The 12128-nt window shown below is 40.0% G+C and overlaps 1 protein-coding gene across 6 annotated transcripts in view; it reads right to left on the minus strand.

The window, feature by feature from the left end:
* Nucleotides 1–4474: 4474 nt before the first annotated feature.
* The window catches only part of myo16 (myosin XVI), a 114402-nt gene continuing 106748 nt past the window's right edge, over nucleotides 4475–12128 (minus strand). For 4 of the 6 annotated variants that reach the window (XM_076874870.1, XM_076874869.1, XM_076874868.1 and 1 more), the window contains exon 35: nucleotides 4475–7873. In XM_076874870.1, coding sequence (XP_076730985.1) covers nucleotides 7727–7873 — 147 coding nt within the window. In that variant the 3' untranslated portion in view covers nucleotides 4475–7726. Of the gene's footprint in view, nucleotides 7874–10684; nucleotides 11276–12128 lie in introns of those variants that run through there. The other 2 variants (XR_013093452.1, XM_076874871.1) reach the window with 2 other exon arrangements.

Consider the following 12128-nt stretch of genomic DNA (forward strand, 5'->3'; position numbering starts at 1 on the left):
CCAACTGGAACCAAATAAACCCACAGACAAATAGTCTATGTGTCCATGGTTGTGGTTTCTAGACTGAAACAAGCATGGATAATCAATCTCTCCTTCCCATTGTGCATGCTACATACGGTAGTCCCCTATTTCCCACCACTCCCACACACTCTGTTGAGCAACCACTCAGTGCTTCCTGGGAACAATAACAATCTGGCATGAGATGATGCAAACATTTTATGCAAATACTGATTGCAAGCATCATTTATTTGTGTTGACTAATGGACAGGGTCCAGAATACTGCGAATGGGAACTTTGTTTTTGAGTTCAGCCAAGCACATACAAAACACAACTCTTGATATGCTCAAAAACAAACACAGCAAAGATCTAAAGTTTATTTATTCAGTCTTAGCGTTGCTTGGCTTGTACTTTTTTGTGGACATTTCCAGGACCTGCAAGTGAACAACAAGATGGAGTCACAGATAAGTTCCAAAAAGTTATCCGTTCGTTGCGTTTTGCTTTACATTCTGTCACGTGTTAGGATGTAAACGCTGTTTCTGGTGTTTAGTTGTTAAACTTGTGTCTCTGACGGAGAGGCAGTCAGCATCCTCATCGCATGATTGATATGTAACATGGACGAGACATGGAACCACATCAGATGACTTGTATTGGCCTTTAACACATTTTTTGCATATGAACATATGAAAAAGTGGTACGATCCAGTACATCCTGGCAGTGTGACAGTGAACCAGGATGTATTAGGACCAGGAACCTGTAACTAAAGTTGATTTTATCCATTATTATCTATTTATAGAGGACACTCTTTTGTATGAGCAGCCGTTTCACAAGCTCAAGTAACTCGGTGCAAAATCTAATACAGCATTTGCCTCATAAGATTTTCACTTGCTTTGCTGAACTTCGGTATTTCGTCAGGCAGACATTTTCCACTTTTGTCCGCATTTAACTGTATTTCTCTCACATACAGCTTGCATACAAACTAGCCAGTTTGGATATTGTACTTTTACCAAATTTTCCTAGATCCAAAGCTTGTTCTTTGATTCCTGTTGAGCAGTGGGATTTAGTAGAGGGTCAGTTGTCAAAATTAAATGTATTTTCTGTCGCTACTATACTTGAAAGTGTCAGATGGTTACCCTGGCCTCACCTCAGTCAGGTTCTTCGCTTGCTGTTGTTTTTAACAAGCCACAGAACTCAGACAAATACTACTATTGGGCATAGATGGATACAAATTGATCTTCAGGGTATCCTTTGGGGAATAATGAAGAGCAAAGTGAATAAGACAAAACAAAGGATAAATAAAGGCAAACTTGACCACATAGGGACCTAAATGGGAAACAAAGAAAAGGAGGCTTCTTTGATTCAGTGCTAGCTGGTGTACTGTCGAAGGGCTGTTCAGTCTAAATTGCCTCTGGGTCATTTATCCCCTCCTCCCATGTGATGGTGGATCTTTTCAACCCTGAAAAAATGACGGAATGGCCCTCGTGCCACTTATGGTGGAAGAGATAAATTAGAGAAGAGACCTCAGATGCTGGGGAGTAAGATTTAGATTGATGGTCAAACAGTGGATGAGAATACCTCCATTGCCCCTGTGTTAACTCTTAAAGTGGATTTTTTTATGAAAAGAAAGGAAGACAAAAAAAGTTGTTTTGCACATTATTGCTGAAATAGTCACAGAACATTAAAAGCTGAGGTTTCATGCATTCTTATTTTGTTATATTACAGAGCGTGTGAAATGAATAATAATGATTTTATTTATTAAAGGATAATTACAGCAAATGTTCTATAGTGAGTGTGCTTATAGCGTACCTCTTTTACTCATCATTTTAAAGCTTCTTTAGCAATATTAGCATCATAGAACTGTCTTGTGTTTTCTTTCAAAAGCAGAAGTTGGAGTGGTAATTACTACTAAATTATCAGCTAAGGGTACCTAGCTTGGTTAAAGCAAGCTGCACTAAAATACTGTATGGGGATAATACATACTTTCTAATTATTACTAAGTAACAGACTAATAAAAAACTGGAACACAACTTATCCAAAGTGAGGCACAAACTTCTTGGATGGCTTTACAACACAGCAAGATACAAAAAAAATCAGTCAGATAATCTATTAAAATGTTCCAAAAGACACCAACAGCACATATACAGTTCAGAACTTGAGTTTCAGGCATTTTTGCATTGGCTGTGTTTTTTTAACTTCTGAGGTTTTTCCTTGGAAGGTACTCAAGGAAGAAAAACAAATGCCTTAGGCAGAAACAGACTCACTGGAACTTGTCATCAAATGCTACTTGACCTCACATGTACAACGAGTCACTTCTAAGTGACTTATTTGTGATTCACTTGTTATTAGAAATGCCTTTTCACTCTTCAGCATGTTTTGCACCCATATAATCAGTTAAAATGGTTCAGCCTGAATCATCCAAACACAAACTGTTTCCCAAACCTTCCAAATCTGATTGTAATTCAAAGTTGATATTTTATCCCCCACAAAGTGGCATCTACAAACATTTTCCGGTTTTTCTACAGGATCCTGCAGTGTGCAAGCAAAAGTTTGTTGAACTGCTAATATTTTTGGAGGAATATTCTAGCACGCATACATTATGCAAGTTTTATTAGGATAAATATTTACAGTTACCATTATCCTTGCGTGCATTAGAAGCAACTAAATGAGCAAATACAAATGAATGTGTGTTTTTCTAAGAGGTTAAGACTGTTCAGTATTCTGCTATTCTGATAAAGAAACACTTGATAAGATCTTCTGCATGACTAAAGAGCTTTGTGAGATTTGTAGGGCTACCATGTAAATATATGTTAAAATATATGTTAAATATAAAACCTCAAACCAATATCTAAAATTGTTTGTATTTGCGTTTGTATGTTTATACGATTGCTACAGAATGAACGAAAACCCCAATGCAGTTCTATTAACAACCAATAATCCAACTATAATAATCCAAAGTTATGCCAGTTTGTTTAACTGGGCAATATAAATTTAATGTGACTTGATGATGACGTTTCTAACTCCAGAGTACACAGTTGACACACCTGGCAGTGCGTGTGTTAGTGCCCTTTGATAGAAGCCGTCTACAGTGATACACACTAAGGCATCAACTTCAAACGCTGGCTCCCCCCCTCTGAGGTGAAGCTTTCCAGTGACGCTTGAGGCAAACACTTTTTTTGGTAGCTTGGAAAACAAACAGACAACTGAATCCTGCTTGTCTTGACCTGATTACTAACTGAAAAACCACAGGTTAGTAAATAGCTAGAAGCACACCCTCTCATCATGGGAAATGTCACTTCAACCAAGCATTATGCTCAACACTGCATGTATTGCGCTCCTCTTGTCATAATGTGTGCTTCATGGAAATATTAAGACACATACACACATGCGCACACATAAAAAAACCCCACCAAAGTACATCACTGGAAACACTGGACAAATATTGGACTTTAATTACTAATCACTGTATTACGTTGTACTTATACTTCTTTACGGATTCATTGCTTTTATTTGCTTACTTAAGCAGCTACATTGCAGCATTGTGGTCATACATAAAAATGTTTAACTCACTAGAAAGTTTATAAAGTATCAGAACCATCTCAACTATGTTTCTGGTGCCTTTTGGAGCATTTTTACTGTCATCATTTGACAAATAATATGGCTTGCTATGGAATCCAAAAAGTCAAAGTAATTTTATTGGTGTGGTACTTGTCACCAGCTAGTGTCTGTGACACCCAGGACAGGAATTGGCAGGGGAGTGCGAGGGGATGGGAGGTTTCCAGCACGAAAAAACAATAAAATGAGAAATGACTATCACTTTTAATATCTGGTGATCCCTTGAGAGCAGAGAGGACATGTCAGGGGTCTGGGATGATCTGTATCCCATTCTGTTCACATTTTTCATTATGTCACCCCACCACTACTACTTTTTGAACTTGAAAACTACCCCTATTTAAATAAAAGAGAAATCAACAGGAATCATAGTCAAACGTGACTAAATTCCATAGAAAGTTGAATGCTGTAGCTTTTTATTTGAAATTGCAGTTATGCAGAGCATCTTGCACAGTTTGTTGATTTTGCAAGTGATGGAGTAATGGGCTGACAAGAGAGGAACTGTCTGGAGGCTTGCAGATGTGGGTTAAAAAAAAAAAACAGGTTACACTTTGTAGCAAGCGGAAAAATCTTTTGTCAAAACAGACTTTTTATTTTTAGAAATATGCTTTATCTGAACTTTTATTTATTCTTTCCTGAAACTGATTTTGTGCCGATGCTCAAGTGACACGGCCGGCCAAATAATGCAAGTAGAAGGGGGATTTAAATCTGGCATCTTAAAACAGTTGTATTGCTGCATTTGATTGTGAGTGTTTGAAAAAAGGTCAATGCTAAAACTGAGGGTTCACAATTAGGTTTTACAAACAATGGGTAATGTCACAGTGGCTACTTAAATATAGACACACACACACACACACACAGACTCGCATTGACACAATTGTGCTTTATTGCTGTACAAGTACAGTACTTAAAAAATTGGGAACATAATAATTCTGAAATATCACAATCATTTTTTTCTTTCCACAAACACATATGTATGCAGATTAAAATATACTGTATGTCATGTACAAAAGAAAGATTACAATAAAAAAAAACAAAACAACAACAACAACAATATGAAAGGCAGTGCTGAAATATCATGTCTCTCTGGACAACTATAAGTGGACTGGAGACAATAGATGGCCATTGTACACTGGCAGTAGCACCAGAGAGGTGATCTCAGAGCAGAGGATTTATAGATTCCTGGCTAACGAATATGACTGGCAGTATTTTGGCTGCCGGAGCTTACTTCAGAGTGAGCGAATTCATCAAGATTTGTATGTGATGAAGTGGACATATTAGCAGATGGGTTTATGTGGATATGGATGGATGATGTGTTTAGCCGAGACAGTGGGGGACAGTGGAGTGATTCACAGTGCAGAGGGAAGCAGTTCTTCACATTAGACAGCCTTTATCTTTTCTGCACGAGCATGTTATACGGGGAGGACACCCAACATGTGGTCATGCAAGGTAAAAACCACTGATATGCTTTAAAATACAATTTAAAAATGTCCTCATTTCATGACTTCCATAAACATAAGTATACACAAAACTGCACACGACCAACCATAACTCTGATTATACTGAAGGATAAATACCAAAGCTAGAAATTCTTTCAATGGCATTAGCAAGGTTGACGAGCTTAGTCTTGGTTCCTGTCTTTTGTTTGATCGCAGATGAAACACACAACTACTTGTGTGAAAATGTTTGATATATTTCTCCATTGCAGTGCTCATGCAGCCCCAAATCACAGTGCACAAGGTGTGATATATGGGGCAAATCAATACCTTATACTTGCTTGAAAAAAATGAACTGCATACACAACTTCTGAAGACAATAATCACATTAAGCAGTTAGGTACACTGTTTTGATTCAGGCGCATGTTCCGGTAATAAGATACAAAGAGATTCAAAGATGTGCACAGGATGGTGGAATAAAAATTTTGCATTTGTACATTCAGCCAGTCAGACCAAAACACAACTGGGCAAGTTCGCCTTCAACGGGCTCTTGAATATTTGTGCACCTTCGCACGCCGACAACAACCGAAATCGATCCTGCGATGGCGCTGCTAATTTGCAATTCTGAACCAATTTAAATGCCTTGTGGGTGATCAGTGGGAATGAGAAATCTATTAGAGCTATTGATACTTGGAGGCTCTAACAATTCAGACTGGATCTTTAAAGATCGAACACCTTGTCTAGACACACCCAGCCCATTACAGAGGTCAACACAACACCACATAAACATTGTGCAATAAAACATCCATATACATTTAGAACATCTGCATTGCATCAGGGAGCAGAACAATGGGGTCGAAGGGGAATAAACAAATCATTAAATAGAGTATAAACGAATTTTCATAACCGTAGACAGTCGTTCTAAAAAAAAGAAAAAAAAGAAAAGATATTCACATCTTAAAATAGACCTCTTTCTCTCAGCATTGCATCTAACCCGAGACATTCTTCAATCTCAGTTTCACCATACACAGTATTATATACTCATCCTTGTCTTTCATCTTCAAGGTCAACCGCCGTGCTTTTCTTCTATAGTAAAAGCTAAAACATATGACACCATTCACTATTTACACTGTGGCTACCATGGAAACACCCGTAAAGCCGGTTTGATCCACTGGAGGAGGTGGGGTGGGTCAAGTAGGGGAAAGGGCAAGGGGGTCTGTTTGTTTTGGGTCAAGTACGGGAAAGGAAAAGAAGATGAGGACAGGACAGAGAAGGTAAAAAATAGGCGCCTGCGAGGACACAACAACGAAGTAGGGATCTGTACAATAATCAGGTTCATCTGTGCGTGAGGTCTCCTGAAAAACGCATTAACCTGTTCAGATGCTGATGAGACACGTTAAGAGTGTGAACAGTTTTATACCCATTTTAAACACTTTTTAATGTTTTTAGTCCACACAGGATCACCAGTGAACTGCAACAACAGCTATGATTTGGTCATTTGTCAGTCTGTACATACAGTATACAAGCATAAGAAGACTACCGTACGCATCAGTTTTAATAACTATACTTGTTAGTTTAGATATAGCTTTCACACATTGTATCACTTTGGCACAGAGTTTCATGTTCAGAACATGAACTAAATACCTATCGGCTAAAGCTTTTTTTTTCTTTTCTTTTTTTAAAATCTCAGCTTTACCTTTATACATAAAGCCAAAGTATGCTCATTAGTTGGATCCCCGTCTCCTAGTAAAGGTAAGTGCAGTAGTTTAGGATTGGCCAGAGGGCTTTCTCACAGGCTGGTGGTAACAAGGGGGAAGAGAAGTGCACCTTGGGATAATACTGAGGTTACCCTGACCCCGGGCCCCTTGCTGCCAGGGCTGCAGTAGCACTTAGAGCCCACACATGAGACGCTAAATGAGAGCTGTGTACCTGAAAAAGGTCCCATGTCTAAGCCAGTAAAGTGTTGTTCAAAACTGAAGGTCTCCAGAGGCGTTGGTTGACTTGTAAACTTTCTGAGACTTTCTGAGGTGTGCACATATGAGAAAGCATCACACGGGAACATCACAGCACGTCAAGTATAATCAGCACCGGGTTTTAGAGTGGAGCTCATTTTAATGCAGCAGCTCATCTTATGAGGCCATACGATCCAAATCAGATGGCCATTCGGCATCTAAACCCCAGGTCAACTACTTTGCTTGTAAGCCTCCTATTGATCAGCGTCAGTCATTTCATCTTAGAAGAGCTGAAAATAAATAGACAAGTCAGTGTTTTTCTCTTTTTGATCATATATGTCATCACAGACTATCCCGCATCTATTCTTTTTCTGCTTTGCAGTCATTTTTCATGGATATCAGTTAGTATCAGTTAGCTGTCACATGGTGCTGAGTTTCTATCACATAAGTAAGGGAATCCCCCACAGTTGAGTGCAAAGGGAAAAAGCAGGACCTTCACCCCACGGACTAGGCTCATTCTTGGAGCTTCAGCTTAGTCAATGGGGACAGAGGTTAACAGATCAAAAACAAACAAAAAAAAGGGAAACGAATAAAATTGAAAAGCTCGTGGAAGTGTGGCTGAAGAAAGAGGGAGGAACTTCATAGCCAACGTATGTGACTTTATCAGAAAACCTCCATCATGGAGGGGCCTTCCTGTTGGTCCAGAGCAGTGTGGGGGGCAGGGGTGGGGACTTAGGTGGGCGTGGGGGGCAGGGGTGGGGACTTAGGTGGGCGGCGCTTCCAGTCACTCCGCCCCTCACACTGCAATCGCCGCCATCGCAGAAGCTCTCCAAGGGCGGCGCTCTCATCCCCGTTGGACAGACGTAGCCGCTGGAACACCTGGGGCACAGAAGGAAGAATACAAGGAAGTCCAATTGACAAGCCATGATCGGAGCGGAGGGGTGGGATGATAAACAGTGACTGCACAAGCATCATAAAAATAATAACATTAACAGGGCAAAAAAAACAACAACAACAGCCTGGTCATCCAAACCTGATTAGAAACTGGGAGGTAGGGGTGTTATGCTGGCAGCCTAAGAAAAAAGAGCTCAAAGGTGAACGCTTTTAAGACAAAGATCCAAATATCCCACTGTTGTTTTGTTCATTTTAATAAATACTATGAAAACACTCTCTCTCTCTCTCTCTGTGATTTCAACTTTCCTTACCCCCACTGCTGCACCCTAAACCTACTGCTTGCTACTGACGATGTAAAGCTTCAAAAACACCTTTAAGTGCTCCCACGGGCCCTATGAAACAACTATTAACAAAGTTGTTTCTCTTCACACCTATCAGTTTTTCCACTCTGCTGAAGTACGAGCAGTGAGCTAAATCAGCTCAGTAGTACCTATAATGTAACATTTTCCAAGTCAACTGCCAAACATGTCATGTGTTTAGTGAGGGAGTCATAGGCTATGCCACACACACACACAGACCGGGGAAAAAACATTGCACCGATTGGATACTCTGACAAACATACCTGCACATACCTACTATACATGCACACCCAAACGCTCAAACATACATTGAGATAGATTGCCTGCACTAGCACAATACTCAACAAGCTAATCCATAATTTACACCTCCCTGCCAGGCTATTCTTTGCACTGGCGCCAGCGAGGAACACTGGCTACTGGAACAGAAAATAAGTAGGAACACTGTGTCCCTCTGCAATGCATGACTGTACTGTTCATGGACACACACACACAGTAAACATCAGATACAGTTTTTTTCAAATTAATAACTGTGAAACATTTACGGTTTCTGGCCTTGATGTCTGAAATGTAAAACAGTTTAATGCTTGTCTTCAAAATGTCATCATGACATCGAGGCGAGATGACAAAGTTAAGTTTAGAAAATAAAATCGCTTTTTGACATTTCAAAGCTGTCTGATGGCGACTTTACTCCAGATAACAGCACTCTGAAATCTAAACCACACCCTTCTGTGTTGGGGGAAGTGGTGGGGGGATGGGTTTAGATCCATACCAACATGTGAATGGATTGTTATGGTAATAGCATGGTAATGTGGGATAGTAGTCATTCCAAACTGTCACTCACAGGAAGGATATCCCGAGGCCACAAAATATTCCAATAAGCTCAGAGCTTTTCCACATAAAACGCACACATTCCCAGGTGTAAACAGCTACTGCATGCACGCTACTGTGTATACACCCTCAGATACAGAAAACTAAAACACCGCGTTCTCTGATTGTTTGTACCCACAGCACTAGATATGACTTAGAAAGGATTTCACAGAATATAAATTGCATTTTTTATTATCTGACAAACAATAACACATGAAATTCCAAAAGAGTTTCTTTTATGTGTTAGTCAAAGCAGATAGAAAAAAAGAGAAAGGTCACTAAACAGCTAATATTTCTATAACTGGGTGGCCAAGGACAGGTCGATCATAGAGAATAAAACAAGTAGAATAAAAGAAACTGCAGACAGGATGATATGTTGCTATCTCGGGATGACTTATGTGTGATGTTTTCCTTTGATATTCCCCTGAATAGTTCCTGTGGAGTCATGTAAGGATCTCTGTCTAGTCCGATACATTTTAAAAATAGGTGTCACATGTCACATGTTCCCGAGTAGCACATGTGACCACTCCTATTTCAAATGCCCTGCCAAGTCATTGTCTGAAGGGATAAACAAAAATATCATACTTTGTACCATTCAATCATTTAGCAGTCTGTCAAGTCTTTATATAATTAGTCTAGACTGCTGCTCGCTATTCACGGCGAAGACCCAAACAAACCAGTCCATTCATTCTTAAATGAGCTGCCCATTCATCTTCCTTCATCCTTTCCTTTTTATTTATCCCAGTAGTTCTGAGAAACCTACATAAAAACGGTCTAGCACAGAGTTATTCCCACCTCACGATCGTGTATAAACTCACAGTGATGAAGGTGATCAAGAAAGCGAAACACCGGTGAACAGCGATGATGCAGTGATGCCAGAGAGAGTCTGAGGAAGGGTTAAAAGGGAATCGAGTGATGGATTCAGCAACGTAAAAATCCCAGCAGATGAAGAGCAATAAAAACTGCAGCTCGAGCTTGAGACTCTCAGGAAAAACACTGTATAGTGACTTTTTGTGCTGAGGAGGACAGCAACAAAAAGGAACAAGTGCAATTGCCTAAGGATTTCTCCACATGTGTGGGTATTCAGATCTATTTAACCTGTGAGCTGCAGTTTCCTTCCAGAAATGAGGGATAAAAAAAGAAGAGCGTAAATGTCATCGACTCAGGATTCCTCTGACTCCTGAGAGCCGAGATGATGTCCTGCAACAGCAGTGGTTTTCAAAAATGCTTCTCCAGTGACCCATATTTTCAGAAGATTTGATTTTTTATGACAACTGCCAGAAATTCTGATTAGAATTTTTACATCTTATTTTCAGCCATGAGTTCAGACTTCACATCCTGTGTAATATTAAACTAGAATTAATTTCAGATAACCGCAGCCACCGATTTCCATAAAAGCTAAAACAATAAATTCCCTTCTTACTCCATAAACACATTTTTGCCATTTTAATTTTGACTCAGACAAACCTTCTGGAAGTTTTATGAATCATTACTGATTTGACTGCACACTGGATTGATGAAAAACACTGCGATTAAGGGCAGAGAGGGGCACGGCATGACGTACACTCACCACATCCCTACATGTGCACGAGGGCTCACAGCGAGCCCACCCCCTGTGCCCCCCTCGCTGTTTTAGAGGGCAGCCCCCGCACCGAATGGAGAAAAGTTGAGATGACCCCTCTGGAAAATATAGGAGGCAGTGAGAATAACAGCCAAGCTATTAGATTCATAGAAAGAGAAAGAAAACAGGCATTTATGTACAAGACAACAGCCTAGTCCAAAGTAGATGGTTACATGTGCTTCACACTTTAAAATGCTGTAAGAAAGGAGCACTAAGCAATCACAAACAGGCTTCAGATACTCAATGCACAAGGTGAACTCATCCAATTCTGAATGGAGCGATAAAATATTTAATCAACCTGAGGATTGTCAAGTGGGTACACAGCGTGCCTTTACATCTCTAGTGAAGTTTACCTACGAATAGCGTGCGCTGAACTCTTCTGAGAGTGGAACAGAACGTCCTTTGCTTCTTTGTGCATTAAACACAGAACAACTCAAAAGAAAGAAGCCAAAAAGAAGCCAGTGTTAAGTTTTTGTGTGATATTGGATTTAAACCCTACTCTCTCAAGTGCAAAGTTTCTTTCTTCCTGTGCGGCTCTTCCTGCAAAAAGCAAAAGAAAAGCATCTGGAATTCTTTAAGTTCTTGAAGACATTTCATCTCTCATCCAAGAAGCTTCTTCAGTTCTAAGAGAGATAAACGCAACATAGAAGAGCCACCTTGACAGCACAAGACTCAGATGTACACCTGCATCTAAAGGACAAAGGTCACTCTTTCAAGGATGCCAGTGTTCACATTTTGGACAAAGACAGATGGTTTGAAAGAGGAATGAAAGCCATCTATGTCCACTGTGAATGATCATATTTGAACAGAGGCGGTGGCTTACGACACCAACTGTCTGCCATCTACAATCCAGTTTTGAGATCCCAACCCAGGAGCATTAACGCCCACTCACACCTTGGGTCAGTTGATCACAATAAGTCACATAATGTTCTGAGGCCATGTCCACACTAATACGTTTTTATTTGAAAAAGCATCTTTTTCTCTCCGCTTTGGCTTTCCGCTCACACTGAAACGGCGTTTTTGGTCAAGGAAAATGGAGCTTTTTGAAAATGCTCTCCAAAGCGGATACATTTGAAAACGGCGTTTTTGCGGCGCAGTGGAGACTGCATAAACTGAGACTTTTTAAAACGATGACGCATTTTAGTCATATGATGCAGTCATGTGACCAGTTAAACTGAGATGGCGGAGCGCATTATGCAGCAATTGTTTTGTTTGCTCTCAATTTTGACAGCCCTTTTAAAGATCAATATCAGTCTGTACATGGTCCAGATAGCTTTTCTTCAAATTCTTTAATTCTCACTCGCTTTTGCAACTTTGTACTTTTGTGTTACTCGCAGCAACAACTCCACCTCATTGTTAGTCCATTAAAAAAACTCGGTGCTTTTCCTCAACA

This window comes from Maylandia zebra, linkage group LG16 (genome assembly GCF_041146795.1).
Source record: "Maylandia zebra isolate NMK-2024a linkage group LG16, Mzebra_GT3a, whole genome shotgun sequence".
Lineage (NCBI taxonomy): Eukaryota > Metazoa > Chordata > Actinopteri > Cichliformes > Cichlidae > Maylandia > Maylandia zebra.